The sequence below is a fragment of the Cyprinodon tularosa genome, unplaced genomic scaffold (genome assembly GCF_016077235.1).
Source record: "Cyprinodon tularosa strain WSP-4 unplaced genomic scaffold, ASM1607723v1 ctg129, whole genome shotgun sequence".
In the NCBI taxonomy this organism is placed as follows: Eukaryota; Metazoa; Chordata; class Actinopteri; order Cyprinodontiformes; family Cyprinodontidae; genus Cyprinodon; species Cyprinodon tularosa.
In genome coordinates this window covers 112,706-138,688 of record NW_024038103.1, presented here as the reverse complement: position 1 = coordinate 138,688, position 25,983 = coordinate 112,706, and the positions used below count along the sequence as shown (strand labels likewise).

The following is a 25,983-nucleotide window of genomic DNA, read 5'->3' as shown; positions in this document are numbered from 1 at the left end:
TATTATTGACATGTTTTTATGCAGGTTAATCTGCCAAGATCTACAGTCATATTTTAAAGAGGGACTTGTTCGTTTAGGCAAAATGTTTGTATATGATCAAATTAATTTAGCTGCATTGAACTTGATCTGACTACATATGGATGAATCTTAATAAATTTGTACTGTATGGAATTGGGTTACATTTCTGTACTCAATGTAAATGGATATGAATGGGACATATTTGTATTTTAAAATGACTTAACTTAGCAATTAATAAGAAAACAGCTAATAAAAATCCTTTATTTTATTATTAAATTGGAACCTAGTTGTAAATATTTCAAGCTGTAAATATTTCAGCTGACTTTTTTATTTAGGGGGAATTTGAAATTACTTATGTGTATATGCTTTCCCTTCCTAAATCCCAGAACAATTTGCACAAACAATACTGCTTAAGATTGGAGTTTTTTTTATAATAATTGTTTCTAATTATTAAGCTACAAGTGAGTAAGATTCATACTCTTTTTGTAGATGTAATGTTCTCTTTATTGTGTATTACATTTCCCATGAAAACGGTGTTGTAAAATCTGATATGCCTATTGTGACAGCCTTTAGTACATTAGCAAAAATCAATGGGAACCACAGACTGTAAATAAAGCCAGATTAGATTTTCAGATGGCATACATTAGAGATAACTGCAACAAATATTTTTATTGGAAAGATTTTCATTGGGTCATTCGTTTTGTAGTGTATTTGTCTTATTATTAAGCTATTTGTTGTGAATTATACCTAAAAATAAAACTCATGTTTACAAAAGCACTTCTGACAATTTTTTGTGTTCCATCCCCTTAAAAATCATACAAATAATCAGGATGTTGTTTCTTTAGCAGGCTCGGATGAAAAGTTGAGTGAAGCCCAATACGCAACAATAAAGCTTGATATTCTGTTAAAGGGCTGCAACAGACTAGAGTGTGGGGAGGAGCTTCGTCATCTAATAGGACCAACAGCTAAACACACAGACAGGGCAGAAATTCAATGAATCAAATCAAAGCAAATCTGTGAATTAGTAGCCAAGTCAGAATCTAACATATAATCCAATGCAGAATATGCGGGAAGACTTTCAGACTTTGTTCACTCAGGCTCTCAAATCCAGTCTGAGTGAAATTTAGCTACTTTGCAGAAAATGCAACAAAGTTACAACTAAAATCAATTATGGCTTTAACAAACTATGAACTTTGTCCAGCTTTCCTGGCAAGTCGAAGAAAATCCTCCTGGCGGCACAGTGTATTTAGGTTGATGAGTTTGCTAGGTAACACTGGGGTTTTTTTCTGTTCTAAAGTCGGGACTGACCCAATGCATAAGCAGCGTAAGCGACTGCTTGAGGCCCAAGTGCATGTTTGGGGACCACAATAGCAACTAACTGATTGCTTTTTGTTTTTCTTTAACTCCCAAATCTCATTGTATCCGTTGCAGAATATAATGACAATAAAGGCTTTTGACTTTTTGACTTTTGATTTCTGTTTAAATGTAGATATTATTATATATTTTTGTTATAGGTATTGTTGGTAGAAATAAAGGACCACAAAATCAAACTTTGCTTGGAGGCCCGGGGCTGCCCTTATTAGAGTAATGAAACCAATGCACACTTCCACAGAAAGCTTTGTTTTCATAAAAAAATAACTAAATTCATGAATAATTTTAGTTCTACTTCACAAGGACTTTCTGGTGGTTTATTAGATACAATTCTGAACAAAAATATTGAATTTTGTGATTGTAGAGTCAAAAAATATGGAACATGTAGAATTTCATAACTGTTTTCTGTCTGTACAATGCTCATGTTTGGTTCTAAACAGGGACCAGTACTCCTGTAAAACCAGTCCTGGCCCCTGTATGGTCCCTGTACTGAAAAAAAGGATTGCAAAAATTTAAATATATATATATTTTTCTTTATGAGAGTATTTTTTCTTGATGTGAGCAGGTACATTTAACAATCTGCCAATGGAATAAGATGATTTATGTTAAAAATATGAAAACAAAAAAGGCTCCATTAAATTATTTGAAACACATAATATTCATCCTTTTTAAAAGACTTTTTAAGAAGGTTAGACCTTTTATAGATCAGTTTTTGTTGTGGAAATGGCCTGTACCTATATAGCACTTTTCAAGTCAGGAGACTTGACCAAAGCGCCTTACACTACATTCAGTCATTCAGACAAATGCTCACACCCTGATGGTGGCAAACTACACTGTAGCCACAGCTGCCCTGGGCCTCACTGACTGAAGCGAGGCTGCTGTACACTGGTGCCACTCAGCCCTCTCACCATCAATGTAATACTAAATATTTTTTATGATGATATGTGCTGACAGAAGGGTCAGTAACATAATCCCCCCTTGGACCAATTTTAATATTTAGCTTTTACAATTTATTCTAACAATTATTTGAGCTTAAGCTTCAGTAGCACCGCAGTTTTCATCAGTAGTCTACAACCATAGCTTTATGGCTCACTTAATATAGCAAATGATGTCCTTTTGCTTTCTTTGTCAATCTTTTGTTCTGTGCCCACATGAAAATTATAAACTGGCTCCACCCTGGGAATGGAACCGCCCCTGACTATACACATCTATGTTTAAGAGTTTAATAGTCAGCGGGGTAAATCATGTGCTAAATGAGGGCAATACAGGCTAGCAAAGACTAGAAGGAGCTCTCCTCTCTCTGCCTGTAAATTGGGCCCCTGGGCCCAGCGGCTTCCTTTAAGCAGCCACTAGGGGCGCTGGTGTTCAGCGAGTCTGGGACGGCTCGCTGAATATTCAAAGTTTATAAAAAGGCATGCAGCATATCAGGGACCGCTGGAGCGGAGCGCTGACATCTATTTATGATCCTAGAAAGAGCGCATAAGTTGTACAAAAAAAAAAAGAAAAGAAAAAGATGAGTTTAGGCCGAGGCCTCTCTCATGCTGGAGGTGTGATGAAGCAGGGAGCTGTCAGCGGGCCTGTCTGTCAGTGGGCCAGCGCTCCGTGAAACATCTCACACACTTAGACACACGGGCTGTGGGTGGGAAACCAGTGGCCGGTGCGAGAGTCAGAGCGGCAGGGAGGAGAGGAGAGAGACGTGGAGCGGAAAGAAAGGAAAGAGTTGAGTGAGAGAGAGGAGAGAGTGAGAGACCTTGGCTAAAAAAAAAAAAGGAGAGAGAGAGATAGAGAGTGAGATAGGGAGAGAGAGGAGGAGAGCTCCGTCTTTCCCGGCGCACTTGGCAGTCTAGTTGTGGGCTGCTGCGCTGTTGCTGTCGTGGCGTGGCTGGTCGCGCCAGGCGGGGGAACTTCACCACACTGGAGCCCGGAGTCCCACTCTCTCACCTGCGCAGTTCGGAGCTGTCATGGCTCTCTCGCCAGGATTGACTGTCCTAATTATCCTGCCGGCCTTCTTGCTGCACACCAGCGGCCTTTATATCGCCAGTAGCGTTGGTGAGTACAGTAAAAACCAAACGTGCTCAGTGTTTATACTCGGATCTGATCTCATCTCTTATTAGCGGGGCTCATCTGAGCGCTCCCCCGAAACTCCTCTCCTTATCGCCCGGTTCTCTTCTTGCTTGTTTCACCCTTTTTTCAGCCTTATTTACCCACAAAATAAGACAATTTGCAACTTCAGTGCGTCCCGCTGTTGTGCGTGTACTTTCCGAGGGTCCCCGCGCGCCGCGCCGCGCTGGGATCTGACTGCTCCTCCAATTTAATGGATCCAATCTTTGCTGTAGAGAAGAAGCAGATGAACTGATCACAGCCAGGTTTTGCAGGGAAGTAGCCGGAACGTTATCTGATTCGGCCGCTGTCGCATCTATCGACCTGTGACAGGACGCAGGGAGTCGGATGTCAGCCTATTGATCACTCCATCATCAAATTGTTCCCCAAACATGGAGAGGTTTAAGAGGAATTAAGAGAGTGGGTTTGATGTTATCAGTATGCAAACTTTATAGCCTACATGATGTGTGCGCCTGTGGAACATGAGGTGGTGACTAACCTGAGTGCTCACCTGTCTGGGGGACACTGGCACCATAAAACGGCCTTGGCTCTGTTTTTTTTGCGCGTGTAGGTGTGTGAGCCCATACCTGTAATGCCACTATAACTACAAATATTTGTAAAAAATAATAACATGTCAATGCATCTGTAATTTATTCAAAGTCAATTGTTTTCTTTTCTGTTCAAAACATTTACTAGGTTAATTTAGTTCATACAGTGAATGTTTTTTCCTTTTTTTGAAGTCGGATAGTGTGACAGGAATGAAACAGCGTGAGGATGCTGGAATTAGCGCCTTGATGTGTCTCTGGGTTTCCTGTTGTCAGTGGAAGGGCACAGAAGGTGTCAGGAGCTCAGCGCGCAGTGCTGAGGCTATCGTTTCCAAACGCACGCACCCAAGCGTCGGGGTCGCCTGTAGGAGCATGGGTGGGGCAGCGGCTCTGCTTGAGCTTCTGTTTGGAAGGGGAGGATTCAGGGGAGATTAAAATATGATAATAAGGGGAGATTTTTCCCCCCCTTATTTGTACATTTCATGATAGTCAAAGACAAAAGAATAGATATACATATATACTATATATAGGCCTATATGGTTGTTGGGTGTAAGATAATTACTTATTATTTTGGAAATTTCTTTCTAATAAAATTGTGTTTAACTGTGCAGTGAGTTTGCATTCAGTCCACCACAAACATACTCTATAGATACCCCTGTAGTTATTTCTGATCATCCCACATTCTGGCTTTACAAAATAGTTCAAACCAAGACAGGATAAAGAATAACTATAAACAGGCATGTATAAGTCTTGCGATACATTCTTGATTGGATTTACATCTGAAATTTCACTAAGTCACTCTAAGAGATGAATGTCCTATTATCTTAATTATTAGATTATTGCGCTATCTAATGGGAGTGGCGGCCTAGTGGTTAGGACAGCTTGAAATCCTGAGGGCAAATTTGGCAATCCCACTGCCAGGTGTCCTGATGGGGAGTGGTGGCCTAGTGGTTAGGATATTGTACTTGTATCCCAGAGGTTCTGAGTTCAAGCCCCACTCCCACAGACTGCCACTCTGGGTCTCTGAGAAAGACCCTTAACCGCTCTCTGGGTGTGCCATGCCGGCAGCCCACTGCTCCCCAAGGGGATGGGTTAAATGCAGAGGCAAATTTCTCCAATGTGGGATAAATTTTAATTATTCTTATTCTCATTATTATGTTTATTCTAGACCAGGCATCCCCAAACTCGGTCCTCAGGGCCCCCTATCCTGCAGGTTTTAGAGGTTTTCTTGCTCCAGCACAGGTGATTTTAATTGAAAGCTGATTAACAGGCTTTGGGTCTACTGCAATCATTATAACCAGCTGTGCTGAAGCAGAGAAACCTCTAAAACCTGCAGGACAGGGGGCCTTGAGGACCGAGTTTGGTGATGCCTGTTCTAGACTAAAGTAATGCCTGAAGCTGCAGACTAAAGTCATCTGTGATATTTTAACCTTCTTTACCGGAATTGGCCTAATATTAGTTACACATTTTCCCATATTTGTGCTGTAGTTGCTCTGTCCCTGCTGAAGAAAAACCTCCCCACAACATTATGCTGCCACCACCTTGTTTTGCAGTGTAATTAGTGTGTTTTCAGAGTGATGTACAGTGTAAGTATTTCACCATATATAGCAAGGTTTTTATATAAGACGGAAGGTTGCAAGGGTACCTTCTCAACATGGCTGTTGTGTTCCCTTTTTGTAAGACTCTTTAAAGAGGCATTACTGAGTTTTCTAATGACACTGCCACCTGTGGCCCAAACACAAACTTCTACTCATTTACATAGCCCACACTTTTACTGACAATTTTTTATTTTATTTTTTTTTTTATTGCTGCTGAATATCCACAAAATCCATATTGAACAAAATGCTTCGATTGTTTGCTAGGTCAGAACTATTCAACATGGACGGAGTTGATGTTACAGCCGCTGAACAGCTCGGGAACCTCTAACCTGAAGTAAATTCAGGAAAATATGCTACAGGCTCAGAAATGCATTGGCACTGAACTACTGAGGTGTCAGTCTGCTCATCAATTGATGTTTTAGTCATATGAGGTCAAATAAAAAGGCTATTTTAAAGATAGCTTCAGTAAAAACTTACATAATGTCTTTATAAGCAACTCTTTATAGAATTCTATATTAACTTTAAACAGATTTTTCCACTTGAGGAGGTTGCTCCTCCCTCTGATAACACTCAGCAGCTTAACAACCTTTTGATTTATTATTTTACCCAAAACTCTTTGTGTCGTTTGCTAATTTGTATTAATAAATCTCTTAGGCATTCACAGAACAATTGGGTTTACATTTGTAAAGATAACATTACACCTAAATAGATTTTCCTTTTATTGGGTTTTATTTTGGTTGATTAAATGCATGTTTTTGGTATATTACCTGGATTTACAATAAACTGTAATCAAGTTACACAACAAAGTGCGAAAAGGTAAACTTTAAGCTTTAATTACATGCATCTCTTAACCAATGTCTATTCTTGTATCTATTCAGTCCTGTAAATTAGAGGGCAAAAGCTACACATAAATCTAAAAGCAAATCGGTAGATGTCACCTACAAACTATTGATGTGCAGAAATTGCCAGGCAACGTCTGTCAACATAAAAAAGAGTGGATCTTCATAGAGAGGCACGTCTAAAACGCAGCATTAAGAGGATAAAGTGAAGGATATTATCTCCTCACTTCTTTAACAGCTTTTGTTTCTTTTAATTATTTAAAAATGTTTTCGATAATTTGGTAAAATTAAATTTGGTTTTAGGGAGAATCTGAATAAAATTCTAACCATGTATTTTCATTTTCTGTTTAACACTGATTAGAACGCAAATTGTACATTAACAGTTGATAATATAATAAAAGAGATTTAATTAATAATAGCTTGATCTTAGGTATTTATTTATTTTTCTTTTCATTCAGTGACAGTGACAATGATGAAAGGTTAAAGTAACATAATTTTCATTAAATGGTTGTGAATTGGTCTGAAATATTAATCTTAAATTTTTCAACACTAATTTTCACTACACTTATTGTAAATGTAAGACTACTAGTAATCTGCAATCCATAAATGCTTTACAATCTGCTAGTTTTAACTTTTTTTAGGTGGTCCAGTCTGTATATTGGCGCTTTTGATCAAGCTTTTTCTTGACCAAATTGGATTCCTGGTGTTTTCTGAGGTTGGATGTACCAAATTGGATTTTTACTGATTTGTTTTATTTTACCATAGCAATAATTATTTTTTTACTTAAGCAACACATTGTATGTGGAGTAAAGAATAAAGGAATCAGTAAAGCATTCAGATATGTGTCTTGAAAGTATAGGTCTCTAGTCTTGATCCTTTATTAAAAAAAAAAAAAGGAGAGGATATTAGTTCTTTTAATTGTGATGCATTTGGTGAAAGCATGACAAATTTGATTTTTAAACTTTCAAAGCCAATATGGGGGAACTAGCAGATCCTCTATAATTCATTCTTTTTTGTCAAACCATTTGTCATAATCCAATGGACATTGATTTAAGTGTATTTTTAAGGGTTGACACTTCTTATGCTTGATTGTATTTCTGTGTTTTTGTTCTCATATTTAAAATCATGTTTTTCTTCACAATGTTGGCCTGTCATCCTTATCTCTGCATTTTGGTCACAATCAACACTAGCAAACAACATTTTCCAATTCCATAATTTCTGCATTTGTAATTTTAGACCAGACTTGAGTCACTTTAAAATCAAATTTTTTTCTTTACTTCTTTTTCCAGTTTTCCCTCATTCCTGCCCCATGTAATTTTTATTCTTTCCTTTTGCTTTCATCCAATATTACTCTTTACACCTATCTCAGGTTCTCCGGCTTATTTCCCTCATCCAACTCTGTTTTTTCCTCTTTCATAGACTCCCTTCAGCACATCCTGGGGGACTATGGACTGGTACGGCCGATCAGTGTGGATGCAGAGGGCCACTTTCTGTCACATGCCGTCTCAGCTGGTCGCGTGGCAGTGGGGCAGTCCCGTAGGCGCCGGAAGAGGGAGGTAGGAGAAGGCAACAATCAGTGGGAAGGACCTCAAGGAGCCGAGGAGAACCAAGATCACCAAGCCAGTCAGGAAAGGCTTTACTACAATGTCACCGTCTTCGGCCGGGAGTTTCACCTGCGCCTGCGCCAAAACACTAGGCTGGTGGCTCCCGGAGCCAAGATGGAGTGGCACGACGACAGTGACAGCATCCGGTACTCCGAGCCTCTGCACAATGAGTGTCTGTACGTGGGGGACATCACAGACACGCCAGGGGGCACAGTGGCTCTCAGCAACTGTGACGGCCTGGTAGGTGGAAAAAGCAGTATTATATTTGTTCTGTTCAGGTCACGGAGGTCACCGAGGAATGACCTGACAAAACATGAGAAACACAAGGGAATATAACACATACAATAATAAAGGATGAGACTTGTCTTGGCTCAGGAAGTAGGGGTTCATTATGTGGGTTTCTCTTTTGAGTCTCTGCTCCACCCTTCTCAATAATAGTGTCTTTGATCAAGACACTTTACCCACTTTGCCCTGAAAAAGCTGTAAAAATACAGCCCATTGCTAGGGTTGCAATATATTTTGCTTATGGACTGTGCAAACTCTTATTGGTCCTGTCTCTGGTTGGGACCAGGTTTGACGTCTGGGCCTGGGTCATTCGGCTAATGTTCAGGTATCCGTAGGGCGGTTGGGCTGCTCAGCTGTTGTGGAGGGTTGGGTGGTCTGCTTGTCTCTCCTCCAGAAATAAAGGAACATTTTCTGGGTCCGTGGACAGGTTTCCCCTCATAAAGGGTGCTACCTGGACCTTGGGGTACAGAATGTGTTTGAGGAACACGAGTGGGTGTATGATGTTTGTTTTTCTGAGGTGTTTATGTTTAGTAAGTTGTTGTATCTGCATCTGATTGTGTTTAATTTTTTTTTTCAAATTGAGTTTTGAGCTGAACCCTCTCTTTGATTATTTGTCTGCTTCCACCTATTGTACTCCGCTCTGGTGGCTGGTGCCTCTGCTCACTTCTGCTTTAGTGGCTCTAGGTATCTGGGGTTGCTTGGTCAGTTCTCTGCAAGGTGGTGTTGTGCTCCCAGAGCTTGTGTCTCTGTGTCCATGGCTGGATATTCACTGGCTTAGTGGCTCCCAGGGGGTCGCCCGTTACTGTGGTCTGCTGCTTTCTGAGGGTGGGGTAAGGTCTGGCTGTTCTTTGCGGGGCTCCTAGGCCTCTGTGCTTGGTGGCAGTTGGGTGTCAGTGATTACAATTTCTCTAGTCTTGTCCTCATGTACTAGTAGGTCGAGTCTGTCGGCTCCCACAACCACAATTGAACATTTTTATGGAGAAACCTTATGGACACATCCTCACAAATGCACAGACGCATGTTTACATTCAGGTGTTTGAAAGAATACACTCTCAGTTTGTCCACGGTAACCACTAAATGCATGTGGTATTACCTTGTACTGTTTACTTTACATTGATGTCATAGCTGTTGTTATTATTATATATGAATATGTTGTTTGTTGTTGTGGTTTCTCAGTTTTTAATTCACTTTTTGCAGTTTTAGAGACAAACTTCATTGTGTTGACTTGTGTTATCTTTCTTTTATCTCCTGTACTTCAATCTTCTCCTTTCCATTTAAAACCTTTACATACTTTTCTCTCTTTGCTTCCTGATTTATTTTGTTTCTTTTACCATTATATAAAAAACCAAAGCAATTTTTAATAGGTTAATATCCATCCATCCATCCATCCATCCATCCATCCATCCATCCATCCATCCATCCATCCATCCATCCATCCATCCATCCATCCATCCATCCATCCATCCATCCATCCATCCATCCCGATTTCTCCCTTTCTCGATATAGGCTATCATTTGATCGTTCACGCTCTCTATAAATACTCTCATTTAGAAAGAACATTTGTTGGTCTTTGCTTTGATAATCTGTTGGTTGCTTTGACAAGTTAAAGAAGTAAATGTGCAGTATAACTACATACACAAGCTTTCTAGCACACTGTGTGTGTGCTGGAATAATTTGCATGTCTAAAAAAATAAACCTGTATCTTCCTGGCTTTTCTAGTAATTGTATAATGTATTTTATTGAATCAACTATGTTGAAAAGCAATGGGGTTAAATTATTGATCCATGTTAGACTATCTTCATATTAGGGCTGAACGATTTTACCAGAAATCTAAATTGAGATTTTGTTTTTTACAAAAGTTGTGATTTTATTTCCATTTTCCTTTGCACTAACCCCAAGCTTCCAGATGTTTCATCTCAGGCTTTGGGTTATTGAAAGCTATTTTTACAGGACTTTAATGTAACTATTGGGTGAAAAAGTGTTTAATTCTACTTGCATGGATGGATCTTCATGCTAAGTGCTACCATCTCTATCTTTCTGTATGGAGACAGACCCACTTCAAGCATTTAATCACCAACTAAAGGGCTGGAGGGAGAAATTTAGTGTCTTACATGTTAAATATAGTGTAATTAAAAATCTGTCGCTCTGTGATTTGAAAATTGTGTTTTGTTTAATTACGATTACAAATGCAAATGCCCAGCCCTGCTGTGTATGTTTTAAGTCCGATGGTACAGTAGCATTAGTAGGTCTAATGGGTGACACCTTGATGGGTGGAAACTAACCTGTGTTTGCAGCAACAAGTGCCAGAGGGGAATAATAATTTTATACTCTATCCTCCAAACAGCTGGAGAAGCCTCTGACCACTCCTCCTTATTATCTCTGATTGAAAGGATTTTAAACAATGGAGTTGCATTGCCAATAGCTATTTTTGGTTTGATGTGCTAATCAAAAATTTTACAAATTATTATATTTTTATTTTGAAAGGAACAATCCTATAAAAAGTGAAACAGAAGTGTTACAATTTTCTTGACATGAATAACAGTTTTGAATTCAACAAATAATAAAGAAATGAAAGGATTAGCGCAATTTAGTCATCACAGCTTATTCGCTGACTGTTAATTTTGGAGAGTGTTTTAAGTAAAAAAGGCATCACAATACATGCCGCTGACTTTCTGACTTCTTTGAGGTGTTATTATTTTAAAAAAAGTACTAATGGGCTACCGGTAACTGGCCCATGCTTACCTCACATGTATTACATTCTCAGTTTTTTCGAATTGTGTTTGGCTGCTTTGTGATGCACGCAGAGAGAGCAGACTAATTACTTACAGTCCAACAACATTCAGGATTTAAACTGCCCCGGTGAAATATTTTGGTTGCTCAACAGTTGCTCAAAGAGCTTTTAATAGAGCTGATGATACAAGGAGAAAAAAGGAAGGATATGGCAAACTGTTGGTGAGTGACTGTCAGTAAGGGAGCGAAGTGAGATGTACACAGTGTGAAAACTGTGCACAGGAAATGAGATGAGAAGATGAAGAGAGACCCGTATGGGCAAAGACTTGTGCCATCAGCAACTGAATGTCATGTAATAAAATGGAATGCATCACTTTGAAAAGGAATTAAATTTAAACTTCTATAACTCGATTTCAGATTTAAACAATGTTCAGTTTATTTGTGTTAACATCAGATCCTTTAGCCACAGAGTAATTAAATATAGATTCACCAATTTAGACTAAGCTTTCTTTTACAGAAATCTTCTGATAAAGCAATGGAACTTTAACCTGACTCCGCCAGATGGATTTGCTCCGCATATCCATCTGGAAACCTTCCATAGAAGTAATTTTAGGAAGGGGCGAAAATACTGGTTAGCTGATTGGCCTATGTTGGTGATAGACGGGCCAAATAAATCAATCAGATCAACGAAGCATATGACGTAACAGAGCGACGACGAAGAGGAGCCAATTGATAGATCAAACTCTTGCCGAAACCAGTTGGGAGAAGAGCAAAAACATCTTTTCCTCTGAGAAAAGCCTCCAGAGCAGTGTTTTGCTCTTCTTTCAGTGAAGAAATACTGTGTAATTCTGATAAAACTTGCTTGATAGCCACGCTAACGCTAGTTTCATCGGCTGAAGCCGCCATGTTCTTTAGACTGAACTGTCGCGCTTCTCGATGCTTCACACCTCAACCCGCCTCAAAGCCATTGCTGATTGGACGTTTGTTTGGTGAACGGCTCCAAATTTTCTTCAACGGAGAGTCTCCAGACTGATTAGCGAGTGAAATCTTGAAAGCTTGCAAGATCAGGATGGTCTTGCGAGGCTAATGGAACTTGGCATACTTGAGCATAAGGTAAAGTGGAGGATATTCTTTTTCCAGGTGGATTATCAAAATAATCGGTCCTCCTAATTGTCAATCATTCTGGTAATATGTTTACGTAAGGCCGTCCTACGTGCTCGTCCCCATTTTCTTTTTTTTTTTTTTTTTTTTTTTCTTTTTTTACAGTGTCCTGTCTGGCAAGGTGGCAATAAGAATAATTGTCTTGATGCAAAAAGGAGCCCAACAGATTTTACTTTCACAAGTGTAGCGGTATCGCAATTGCCATACTACTCCACTTGTTTCATGTATATAAATTGCTTTATTATAATTATGCAGGGAGTTTTACAGTTCATATGGACACTGCAATGTAAGTAGAGCAGAAAAACAGAAGAAGAAGAAGGAAAAAGAAAAAGAAAAAAACAGGACAAAAGATGAAAGAAAGAGGAGATAGGAAGGAGACAATGACAAAACATTTTCAGTCTGCTTCAACACCTGTAATGAGATGGAGAAAAAAAAAAAAAAAAAAAAAAAAAAAGAAAAAAGAACAGCACAACCAAAAAACATGGTACGAGATATACAATAAAGCAAACACCTTGAAACTATCGCTAAAGTAATATTATTAAGTCTGACAGTACTCTGTGTTACCTGAAGATATGAATGTGGGGTTTCTGTTTGGAAGTGAATCTCTAAGTACCTGAAGCCTAGCACCTGTAGTTGTTTGTGAGGGTGAACTTGTGCATGTAAAGTTTTAACCATAGAAAAAAATGCTCAATAGTGGTTGTGGAGAGCCGGAGAGGCACACCCCCCAGAGCACTGAGTCCAGCGCCGGGAGACCCAAAGCTCCAGGCGCCCAAGGGGACCCCAGAAGCGAAGGCACCAAGGCAGGGCCAGCCCCGGAAACCAGACCCCACCAAGGCAGGAGGAGAGACAGCCACGAAGAAGCCCCCCAGCCACCGCCATGCCGGCGCCCCGGGGAGCCGCGGGGACGAGTCCGCGGGCCCCGCCGGCAGCCGGCCACCCCGAAGTAGGGCCGGGCACCGAACACCAGCCCCCCCACGGCGCCGACCGAAACGCCCCAGCCCCACAGAGCACCGAAACACGCCCCGCCCCCCCGCACCAAGCCCCGGCGACCGGCCGCAACACCCACCGCGACCGCACCACCCAGGAAAACACTCAGGCGGCCCCGCCCCCGGCCGGGGCCCATGCGCATCCGCCGCGAACCGGCCACGAGCGCCGCGGGACCCCCCCCAAAACGCCCCCCCGGCCAAAAGCGCAGCCCCACCCCACCAAGACCGATGCCAACAGCGCGCAACGAAACACACCGCGCACAGAATCAGCCCGAGAGCAGAAAAGCCGCCCGGCGCAAAACCGCAAGAAGAGCAGACCGCAGCCGGCGCAACCACCCCCCCAGCAGCCCGAGGGGCAGCACAAAGCCAGAGCGGAGCGAACCGCGCCGCCCCCCCACCGGACGAAGCCAAAGCAGCCCAGCCACGTCCGCCGCCCCCCCCCGCAGCCCGCACCAGGCCCTGACACGCGGCCAGAGCAGCTCCGCCGCCCCGGCCCCCCACCACGCGCCGGCCATAGCCACTCCAGGCCCCCACCCGCCCCGCAGCCCCACCCGCCGCGATCAGCGGGAACAGAGCAGCCCCGCCATGCCTCCAGGAGGGAAAACCCACCCGAATACCCAGCCAGCGCAGCCAGCCCGCCCAGACCGGCCCCCCAACACTACCCCCCGCCGGAGCCGCCCGGACCCCCACCCAGCAGGCCCGCCCGCCCCCCGAGAAAACAGACATGCTCGTCCCCATTTTCACTTATCTGTGGTGAGTCTGACTTAGTGGAAAAAATTGCAAATCTTTTGGAAAGTTAGCTTGTGTGAGCAATGTAAACAGCAACTTTTAAACAGAGCATGCACAAGGAGAAATGGGCCCGTGCACGCTCTTTTGGGAGCGGGTACAGGGTTGTGCATGTGCATTTTTGTTTTTTGAAGTGGAAAGGGCGAGTCTTCTGAAAATGTAAAGAAAATCCTCCACTATACCTTTAACAGATGTCATAAAAAATGTTGAACCAGCGTGTATGAATAACATTATGTAAAAAATAAGGGGCTTGGGCTATACTGTAAGATTATGTTACCTGAAGTGATTAGCTAAAGATACTAAAGCAGCAGTTTGTGGCTGTCCATTTGTCGATAAGCTCGATGGTACACTAGATTTCTCTATCGCAGCCCACCGGCGGCTCTCTGTGTTTTGGTCAAAAAATGTGAAATGTGGACTGGAAATTTTAAACATTAGTTAACTGAGTTTTAGTTATGTGTATTGGAAGATATTAATGACCATACTTAAGCACCAACTATAAAGTCCCCAAAAAAGCATACGCTTAAAACACTTGAAAAGAAGCCCGCCAGCCTGCCAGGCTTGTAATTAAGTAGGGAAAGCCCTATCATTATAAAATATGTTTACACTTTGATAAGTAGTAAATGTTCATTTACATAGTTTATGGCATCCACATTCTACAAATTCAGAAATCTGCGTTTGATTTCTCTGTGACTAATGGAACCGGATGTCAGGCACAAAGAAAATGAAATGTTTAATTGAATTGTAGAAATGGAGTAATGAAGTAAAAAGAGACAGATTGAATTTTCAATATAACAACATGCATTTTCAAAGCAAATTAATTCAGTTTTAATTTAGTAAAATAAATTTGTAAAACAATGCATCAAATTTCAAATTACATGAATACATATTAAGTCTGAGTAATTCAAATCCAGTTACTTATGGAACAAGTCTCTGCCCATAGATGGAGACCAGTGCTAAAGAAAGAGGTAGAAATAAGCTTTAGGCAGTGTGGGGCTGAAAGGAAGGTAAATATGGAAGCAGTATACTAAAAAAACAGACATGCACAGGAAATGCTGAGTTTGGGGTAGGGGGGGTTCCCCTCATTAGGGAAAGGGTTCATTAGACAGTCAGATCAGCCCACCACTAAAGCGGAGCAGCAGCAACTGGATCCATTTAGGATTGAGGACGCTGGGGACTGAGTAAGCAGCTGAGAGTGCAGGCAAGAAGCCAGAACAGGACTAGCCTGACATGCCCACTTAGCTTGATACCAGCCGGCGGCAACTTACCGCTATAACTCCTTGTTCTGCATTGTCCTTTCAGACCTTATTGGCAATGTCTGGAAAAGCTTACTGTCAAAGTAAAGTTGTAACAGATTATAGATCTGTCAGCACCAATTATTGGTCATTGGACTGCAGTCTTGTTTCATATATTCAAAGGATTTATTAATTAATTTAAACTTTCTGTTATTTGCATGTTGGAACAGGTTCAGTTAACTAAAGATGTCTACAGAAAAGCATTATTCAGATTTTACTTGCACTGGAAAAAAGGACCATCCTAAAATAAACAGAGAACAGATAATATCTTTGAATGAAACATGTCAATCTAAGCAAGGCTTTAAATGTTTTGTCAGCAGTTTTATCTCAGTTGCAGGGGTTTAAGGTAGCACCCAAGGCCATGCATTATAGGCTTATGCATGGAGAGCTTCTGTTTTAGAAAGTGAGGGTCCTCTTTTAATTTTAAACTTTTGCTTGAAGCATGTATCAACATCAACAGGGAATTTAACTTGCAATTTTAACTACTTTAAAAGTATATATTTGTGGGCACACTTAAGTTTTGTCTCTCCTTTGGCCCTGTTAGGCTACAGTGAAGTGTAAAGAGTGAACATCATGATTATTTCTGTAAGTTGATACTGTATCCATGAAATGTCCTTAGTTTTCTATAATTGATGAGTTAAGTTTTTCCACACCTTGAGTTTCTTATAGAAAAAAGGAAAAGAGGTTTTTGTTCACAGCACTTCATGCTGATACAAAATGATATAAATGATATAATGATAAAAAGAATATATCACTGGAATTATTCTACTTAAAGATGGTTGGTATATTGATGTGTTATCATAGCGTAACAATAAGGCTTTGAATCTAAAAAATTCTAATGAATCAAATTAAATGTAAAAGCAGAGTTACATCTTTTCTACAGTAGTTTAAGCTGCAGTCATTCTCTGTCCTGTTATGTGTAGAAATTTTATTTTTTAACTAATCGAAAAATGGGGGAAACAATATGTCCAGACTATAGCACATCAGTGCCACACATTCACCAGTTAATTTTTACCTGTTTATCTAACCTAGTTATATGTTCACAATCCTGGAGATTAAATTTAAATGCCTCAAAAGTGCTCCTTGTGTTCCAAGTGGTAAAATAATCATAGGGTAATTTAATTAGAACGAAAGCTAGGCTGCTGTCAGTTTGAGCTGCTTAAACATTTCAATACTCTTTCTGTGGTCCAAATACCATTACATTTTGCTTCGATTCATCCATCAATCTATCTTTTCCCACTTATTCTGTCAGGATCTGTTGTAGGGCAACACAGAGACTTACAAAGACATACAACCATGCACACACACACTGACACTTAAGGACAATTTAGAGATGCCAATCAAACTAACAGTCATTTTTATGAACTTTGAGAGGAACCCGGAGTACCCAGAAAGAACCCACAGATGCAAGGGGTGAATATGGAAACTCCATGCATTAGAAACCCGGGAATCGAACCCTGAACCTTCTTGTTTTTGGGAAACAGTGCTACAGTGTGTACTACCATGCAGCCCCTGTTTCGATTCAGCTGAAGAAATGTTTGGCACATTAACGCATCATTTTCTTCTATACATTTACACATGGCTTGAGTGTGCTCATAATCATCGTAGTGCATGGCTGTGGGTTGCTGTTTTTTAAAATCTGAGTTAGGGGGAGCATGTATATATTGAATAGAGGGGGTCCCCAAGATTGATCCTTGGGGAATGTCACATGTCTTTCGTGTTGTCTCTAATTTCCTACTGACACAAACAAGATTCTGCCTGTCAATTAGGATTTAGACCAGTTGAGTGCTGTACCATAAAGTTTGACGCCATTTTACTGACGCCTCGATAGAAATTAAGTGATCAACAGTGTTGAATGCTGCACTGAGGTCCAATAAAACCAGCACTGTGGTTGTTTCACAGTCTGCATGTATATGAATGTCATTGAAAACCTTGACAAGGTCAGTCTCTGTACCATGGTTAATACAGATGCCTGTATAAAAGATATCAAAGCGGCTGGTCATTGCTATGAAGTTGAACTATTGAACCACAGCCTTTTCAATAATCTAACAGATGAAGGGGGGATTCTAGACTGTTCTAGATCTGCGGTAGCAGCTCGTCCGAGTTCCTCTTGTTCATCAGCATTTTTTTTAATTGCTGCTTTTAGTGCCTCAGCGAAAATACCTGACAATAGGAACATATTTATTGTTTGAGTTAAATAAGATGTTATGACATGTAGAGTGGGTAAAACATCGAGACAACAGGAAGAAGAGCCTTGTTGGTGGACAATTGATATGATGTTTTTTTTTGTTTATTTTTTGAAATTAGGAGATTTTGTCAGAATAAGTTCTAGCTGGAGACAACTTTGGCACTGGACTTGATAGGGATATGCCAACTGCCCCTCTTATCTTTTTTTGTGTTTTTTTTTCCAGTGAAGAACTTATCAAATTTATTGCATGCCCTTATAAAGTGGATTTCAGATGCTGCAGGCCCAAAAGGGTTTGATAATCTGACAACCGAGTAAATAAAGCTTAAACATTATTAATGATTTTAATTTATATTGTAGTAAAACCTGAATGGAGACCTTTCTTAGATAGTCTGTGAAAAATTAGGCTGCACATTGGGATTCTACTTTTGAGATGATATTGCAGCATTGCAGTAAAACTCAACTTCCTGTTTATTTAGATGAGTTTATTTTATGGACTGTATACAACTTTTTCTGAATGATGTTTATGCTATGGTTTTTTTTGGAGTGGTGGTAGTAGTTCTATCTAAGTTAGTCAAGTATCAAAATTGGTTTAAGCCACTACATTTTTTATATATCAGAAAAAAGTTTGTAACGTTAGAAAAAGAAAATGTATTTTTAGTTGACAAAAACTTTGTGAAATAAAGGGGTAGTAAAATTGATAAAAGTTGGCTTCAGGAATTTGCAAACAATGATCAAATCCTCAAAATCGTTTCTCATTGCAGAAGGAAGAGGATTAAGAGAGAGAAACTGGACCAAAACCAGGATCTGAATTCCTGAGTCCTTTCGTCTCTGTGTGTTTGTTTAGAGAGGCTGTTGATTGTGCTGGCCTAATTTTGTGCATGTTTGGGTTTGTTTCTTTTTATCACAGAGATGGATTGTTAATCACCATTATAACATCATTGCAACTCCCTTTTTAATGACAGACAATTATTATATTGTGAGATATATCTCATTGTGTTTATATTAATGCAATCATTTTTACTTCAAACATTTCATCCCTTAAGTTCCATTTCTCCAAGCCTTTTGCTGCTTTAAAGGGACTTTATACTCTAAAGTAGTGAAACTTTGCACTGTGTCTCATTTTCCCTGTTTATCAGAGGATTTAATTAGAACATTTTCTTTAAGCCTTTTTCACCTTCATGTAGGCATGACTCTTAAAGGAGAATTTAACCTTGATGTAGAAAAAGCATGGAGAAAGATGCTCTATTCTGCAGGATATGAACTATGCACTTACTTTATTTTTAAGCATTATGAACTTCAAAGCATTTAAGTCAATCTTTTAAAAAACACAAATTCTTGTGGGCATTTAGTCACTCAATCACTCAACCTCTTGAATTTCCACAGGGCTTTTCTTCAACTTATTTCTTTATATTTAGCATAATATATATACTATAAATCAACAAAAAGCCAGTTAGTAGCACAAGAAAAGTTCTTTTTTTATTTTACCATTCATCACCTCTGGATTTAACTGAGCGAATTCATTCATGTATGATGGAATAATGGGTATTTTTTAAGAATGCAACAAAGCATGCAGCCTACACTAAATCGAGGACACCAAAGAAGGATTCTTTAAATGTTTGCTTTGCTCAAAAGATCATGAAAAAATGTTTCAAAAGTGTGTATTGGGCTTGCAATTCCAGACACAAATCAACAAAAAACTTGTTTGTAGTGTGAGGACTTTGTGTATTCTTAGATGGACCACAGTAGTAACTAGCAGATTATGAAGAGTAGTCTGACGGTTGTTTGTAAACAGAGTCTTACTTATCCATGTAGGCTAACACGGTTCATCCATGGTGAGGACTGATGTCTTAAACCTGCTGTTTCAGTGAGGAAGTTTGTTGCCTCTCATTTAGTGTTTTATTGCTTCAAAACAGGTGGGTGCACACCTGGGTTACTAAATGCAGCTCCATTTGCTGCAATGTGCATCCCCGCATAAATGCGAAGCACATGCATCAAATTCCAGACATGTTAGCTATAATCAAAGATTCAGGCACCCATCTTGTATTCGCCCTGCAGTTTCTTCACACGTTCTCTTTCTTGGCCAGCAGCAAAGCAGAGGAACTCTCCTAATGATGGCATTAAAGAGTCAGGGAAATGACAGAGAAGGTGAAAGACAAAGAATGTAGGAGATTGCTTCTTGCTTCCTCACACCCACAGATTCAGAGCTTCAGTAAAAAAAAAAAGTAATAAGAGCGAGAGAGGAGAGACAATGTTCCTTTGGTGAGCAGTCTGTCTGTTTTTAGCAACAGCTTTGCTACTGTGCATTGAATAGAAGAACGCTGCTTTGAGTAAAGGATACTTCCCCCCCGTCTACGAGGCTGCAGACATTATAGAATAGTCTTCGATATACATGAATTTATGATATGTTGACTGCTCTTTGGCCTTAATTCTGCACAGATAACTCTCCTGTGTTTTTTGGCATTGCTCAGAACAACATAGATGTTGAAAGACAGCGATGAGACTTTGTGCTGGCTTTGAAAAAAAATGACATAAACAGCAGAAAGGAATGCCCAACTATTGACAGGTCTACGTTACATTTGTTTTCTTTGGGTTAGAACGCTGATTCTAACATTTTTTAAACTCTGAACAAAGTTTGTTTAAGCTCTTATGTTTATCAAAAACCCATTTGATAAATATTGAAGCGCTTTTTTTTCCAGTTTGCTACTTGGAGAGCTGCATATCATAATTTAAATATACTAACTGCTTGTTTTTGTTCTTCCAAATGCCTTTTGTCCAAAAGGTCTAGCGTCTATTTAGAGAAAGTTTGGATCCTATTTTTGTAACTTTATTTGCTGGATCTGAAAACTAAAAAGTTTTGCTTTCACTGCGTTTCACTGTGAGGTGTTTTATATTTGAAGAGCCTAAAGTAGCAAAATTGTTTAACATCCTTAACATACTGTAAAGTATGTGTGTATCCAGTGCATTTTTGGTTGAAATTAATATTTTTTTTTTATTCTGTTAATTTATTCTATTCCAATTCAGAGGAGAAATAATAAAATAAATATTAGTCGAGAAAAAATTGGGCTGTGCATATGGAGGGCCATTTTATTCAAAACTACATAAATAAAAAAGTACTGTTATAAATAGATTATTATGACATATTCCACAAAATAGATATTTAATATTTTAATTAAGAGTGTATATATATATATATTCTGTTTCAAAATGCATTCTATTTCACTATGTATTCATTTATTAAGAAATATTTATTTACATGAAAATGTATTTATTTATTTTCAGATGTATTATTTTCAAAATATATTGACTAATATTTATAATTTTTTCAATAAATACATAACAGATAAATAAATCTTAAAGTAGATTTAAAAAAATACAACTGAACAAATGACAAAAATTGCTGAAAATATAGTTATTTTGCATTTTGTTGTTTTTTATGGGTACATTGTATTTATTTTAAGAAACATCTATTATATTTTCATTACAGTATTTTTTTTTTATCTTGAATGAAACTGCTCTCAGTATAACTAGGGTTGACTTTAAAACAAAAATAGGCAATGTTTCCTGCATCACTATTGCGATGGATAAATTCCTTCTTAAATCCTTTAATTTGATTGTCATTCGTTAATAATAGAGAATAGGGTTGTCAAAAGTATCGATACTCAAAAAAGTATCGATACTGAAACATTGTATCCGGATACAATACTCATTTTCAAAAGTATCGATACAGCCATCTAAAGTGCAGAATAGTGGAAAATGCACTTTCAGAACACAAAGCATAGCCAAGGAAGGAACACTTAATTTTAATCTTGTAAGTTTTTTATCAAGCTTGCTTAATATTGTGCACAGCATACAACCTCAAATATTATTCTTATTGTTTTTTTATTTATTTCTTGTATTTTTTTAGTAATGAAAATATTTCTGTTGAATTTTAGAGTCTTTGTTTTTATCCTTGTGGTATCGAAAATGGTATCGAGTATCGAATATTTTCCTTAGTATCGGTATCGAGTTAAAAAGTTTAGTATCGTGACAACCCTAATAGAGAATAACAATAAATTATGATATTGACCATTATGTAAAATAATTAATGATAAAGAATATTTTTTATTCATTATGACAGCCCAAAAATGGGCATACCTGTTTGCCCAATGGCCCGTCCAACCCTGCTGGTAAACATTGCTTTAAACAACCCACTCTGCGTCATATGAATGCCATGCTTGCAGACATTCAACATTTTATATCTTTGTTTATTTAAAAATAGAGCTTTAAATATTTTTTCCATAACTGAAATCCACTGTTTTAAACCTTAGACACAATTTTAAAAACCTAAATAAATTTAGCACAAAACTGATCTGTTGTGACCATATCTTTGAGATTTAAAATTTTGTTAACACACATGAATATTGAAAATTACACTTAGTCACTAATTTGTGGCATTGATGAGTAGATTAGCGTATAGGGACTAGAGTATATTATACCTATTTGCTTATTTTGTAATCTGTATTAACTTTTAAGATTTATTTATTATATTCCAGTTTTGTTTTTTAAAGTAATTTTATTTTTTATATCAAGCTAGAGCATTAATTTATTTTTTAAACAACCTAATCTGTAAATAAATGCATATATTTTTTATAAGTAAATGCTTCTTAATAAATAAATATATAGTAAAAAATGTATAGCAAAATAAAATTAATCCAGTCTCTACTGATACACTGAAATGTTGTTGTAATTTTATTCAGAAAAGATAACAAAAAATATCTGTGATTTCAAGTCTGACAGCAAATAGCAATAAAAAGAAAAAGTCTTAACTATTTTTTTTACCTTATTTATTTATTTATTTATTTATTTTTTATTTTTTTACAACTAAATCCAGTGGCGGCTGGTGGAGTTTTCTCTAGGGGGCGCTATAAATTCAAAATAGACGTATACCAAAAACCAATCAAACCAATCAAACGTATACTAAGTTATAAAAAGTATATGTATATGAATGGCAACAACAAAAAACTTTTTAAAAACCTTTTATAAAAACAAAACATAATTTCATGAACAGATTTACTTTTTGTACATACATTTTGCCCTTCTGAAGCTTTGTGAAGGTAAATCTGTGTTTGGCATGGCCCAATATTGTGTCACAAACCTAAAAATAAATGTACCAGTTTAACAATGGAGAAGTTTTAGTCAGCTTATATATAGCTTTTATATATAAAACTTTGTTTATTTATGAGCAGCTATGAAAATTAACAAACATCTAGAAAAAGTAGACTATATTATATTATTTTCCATGTGAATCCCAGATTGTTCATTCTTCTTTGCCTTTTCTAAAAAGGGCTTTAAATCAGTCCTACATGTCTTTATCCATGCTGGCTCAGATCCTGACGTTAGAAAAAGGAGGCAGGGAAAGCAGAATAATGCAACATGCTGCTAGCCAAGTCTTCTTTTTAAACCAGGTCCTGGAAAAGGACGTTTCTTGCACCATGTCTCTCTCTTTCCAATGCGTCTTCAACCCCCGCGACTTGCCCTGCCAATCATCCGCAAAATGTCTGCCCTGTGGCGAGAGGTAGTGAGCAAATACACTTCCTGTCAGCTCGGGGAGCAGCTTTGGTCCGCCCCGAACTCTCCTATACCTTCGTATTTCAGAGGAGCTACTGCACATGCACAACTTTTAAAGAGTCTATGGGCAAAGATTTTTGCGCCCTAAGGCGGAAATACGTTACCAATCGGACGAAAAATCGAATGACTAAAAAATATATATAGATATATTTTTAAATATTTTACATTTTATTTTAACATTGAATTATAAAATATATATATATATATATGTATATATATATTTTTATGTCCTAATTGGGTGTAGCAGTTTCCCTACCTGATATCTGACAAGCTTAGTAACCTCATAACGACAAAGAGGTGCTCCTTGCGCTAACAAATGAGAACTACCGTGATGTTTGTCATTGTGACGAACTTCTAGATGCCTCAATATACCTCAGCATCACTACCCTCTCTTGAGCTTGAACTGGCTGATGTTTCAACCACACAAACCAATTCCAAACTAGATGTAGTGGAACAAACATCAATGTTTCCATCCATCTCCATTATAAAATGTTTGACTTACTCCAAAGTTTTTTTTCCCTCTGATCACCACACATAGATGGGTTTTTATGGCTATAAATCAGAGTACAGCTCTGGTGCTACTAAATGTAAGATGTTTGTGTTTAAAATATAAAGTTTGATTCCTGAAAACTCAGATCCACCTGGTAGGTCCTGCTGCATGATTTTAATGCAAATTCTATGAAATCAATATCGTGTTATGAACCTGTTAAGTACAAAAGAGTTGATCTGACAGCTGACTTGTACAGTAGGGGTTTGAAAATTACCCTTCAGGCTGAAAGCCAACCGAATGTCATCCGGTTTCCCGCCAAGTTCCCTCCAAATTCCAGCCCCCTTCTTTATGCTAGGAGTGTCAGTGTTGATTGTATGTGCACTCATAGGCATCACAGCTGGTTTGCACTCTGGGAGCTCGGCATCATTGCAAAGGATTACATTCCCCTATGGACCGGTCGGTTACCAGAGAAAGATCTGACAAGGACCATTCAAGGACTCATCATGGAAACGGGGGAACTTTTAAATTGCTACTACTGTAGTTCATTTGGGCTCTCCAAATTAAAGTAGCCCCTGCTTATGTTGATTATTTTCTGATTTTACTTACTAAGTTGGACTAATAGGTATTTAAAAATTTTTGCGTAGTCCTAGTCCTAAAAATTAAATGCTACAGTATGAGACCTATGCACTCATTCTAACTAGAAGGCTCTCGCTGGCCACCCATCGCCTCATCATGCGGCTCTCCTCCAACCTTTAAGTGCAGCTTGATGCCTCTAACCAAGATCTCCCTGTTTATGCAACTGTATTCAACACCAATGTCTTGGGTCTGAGTACCAAGGACTTTCATTTCTTCATGTCAAAAAAACTTTGTAAATGCTGCTTTTACTTGGTTTGAATCTTTCCAGTTACACAAACTTAAAGACAAAAATAAAAGAAGATTTTAAAGCCATTAGTGCCATTTTTATTTTATTTTATTATGAAGGTAAATATAGTTTGGTCTGTGTCTGGGGTTCTTTGTTGAGTTTTCTACCCCCACTACTAGGTTGATAATAATCCTCCAATATACTGCAGTCTTGAATTCGAGGTGTTTTTAACAAGGAAAAGGGAAATATGTTGTGCAGTTCCCTAAAACTACATACTAGAATCCAATCTATTGGGCAAATAAATAATGAACTTTGTTGATCTCACTTTTGGAGAAATGTACCTCTACGTTTAACCCATACACTTGGATAGCAGTGGGCTGCCATTGTGTGGCGCCCGGGGAGCAGTGTGGGGTTAAGGGTCTTGCTTAGAGACCCAGAGAACTGGCTGTGGGGATCGAACTGGGTACTTGCAACCTTGCGCACAAGCGCACTGCTCTAACCACTTGGCCAACACTCCTCAATAGACCAACAATCTCCCAATGGAATGGAATGTATTCCATACATTTAAAAAAATCTACAACATGTGTATCTTTAATTGTGCATGAAAATGAACAGACTACTAGAAAATGGTCAAATGAAATGAAAGCAAAGAAAAAATGAGAAAAAAATTTTGTTAAAAAGAGCACACCCTGTCTTGCCAAGATTAATGTTATGTTGTGAATGGCACAGAAATCAATGTTTATGTAACAGTTACTTAAGCAGTTAAAATATTAGGACCAATCTTTTCATTATTCCCATTTCTTAGGGCCAAGAACAAGTTTTCCTTTAGTTCCTGAATTTAATTCTTCTTGGATTGCAATAAAATAAACACAGTTAGAATCAAACTTATGCTCTGATTTTCATGATAAATATTGATACGTTTCAAAAATAATTTCATTAGGGCAATTTTATTTATATCTTTTTTTCACATAGTGACTATTTAACAGGATGATTCTGGGTGTATATAACATTATTGAATCACATTAAGTTTCTCATCACCTGCTTCTGTTTCAGCCGAAAGCTCAATCATGCCACAGTGTGGAGACAGAGTTGGACACCAATTCCTATAAAAAAAACAGAATCACAATAAATTATGGTCACAACGGCACCTGCTCTAGCCCGTGGTCTATGGAAGATGGCCATTCTTTACCTCCACATTATAAGTCAATAGAAAAAGCAGCTGTGTGCTGAGCCAATTCATCCAGCCGACCCAGCAGTTAAGCCTGGTCAGGCGTAGCAGCTCACTGGGCCCTGCAGTGTGTTATTCCTCTCCGGGTCACACGATAAGCAGCTCTCAGCTGTAATCAGCTCAAATTGAAATCATGACATCAATTATAGCACAACACACATCTGTTATTGACCCTAAGCCCTCCCTTGTTGTAAAACAGACCAAAACAAGCAGAACAGAAATGAGGCCTGCAGGAACCGCAGAGCTGAACGGAGAGCCTTGTGTGGAAAAGAAAAAAGTCCAGCGTACGGCAT

At 38.7% G+C, this 25,983-nt stretch overlaps 1 protein-coding gene across 1 annotated transcript in view; it reads left to right on the top strand.

The window, feature by feature from the left end:
• The first annotated feature begins 2,930 nt into the window (after nucleotides 1-2,930).
• The window catches only part of LOC119777895 (A disintegrin and metalloproteinase with thrombospondin motifs 3), an 81,712-nt gene continuing 58,659 nt past the window's right edge, over nucleotides 2,931-25,983 (top strand). Inside the window, exons 1-2 of the mRNA XM_038276899.1 lie at nucleotides 2,931-3,438; nucleotides 7,891-8,315. Of these exons, the coding sequence (XP_038132827.1) occupies nucleotides 3,351-3,438; nucleotides 7,891-8,315 (513 nt within the window). The 5' untranslated portion in view covers nucleotides 2,931-3,350. The remainder of the gene's footprint in view (nucleotides 3,439-7,890; nucleotides 8,316-25,983) is intronic.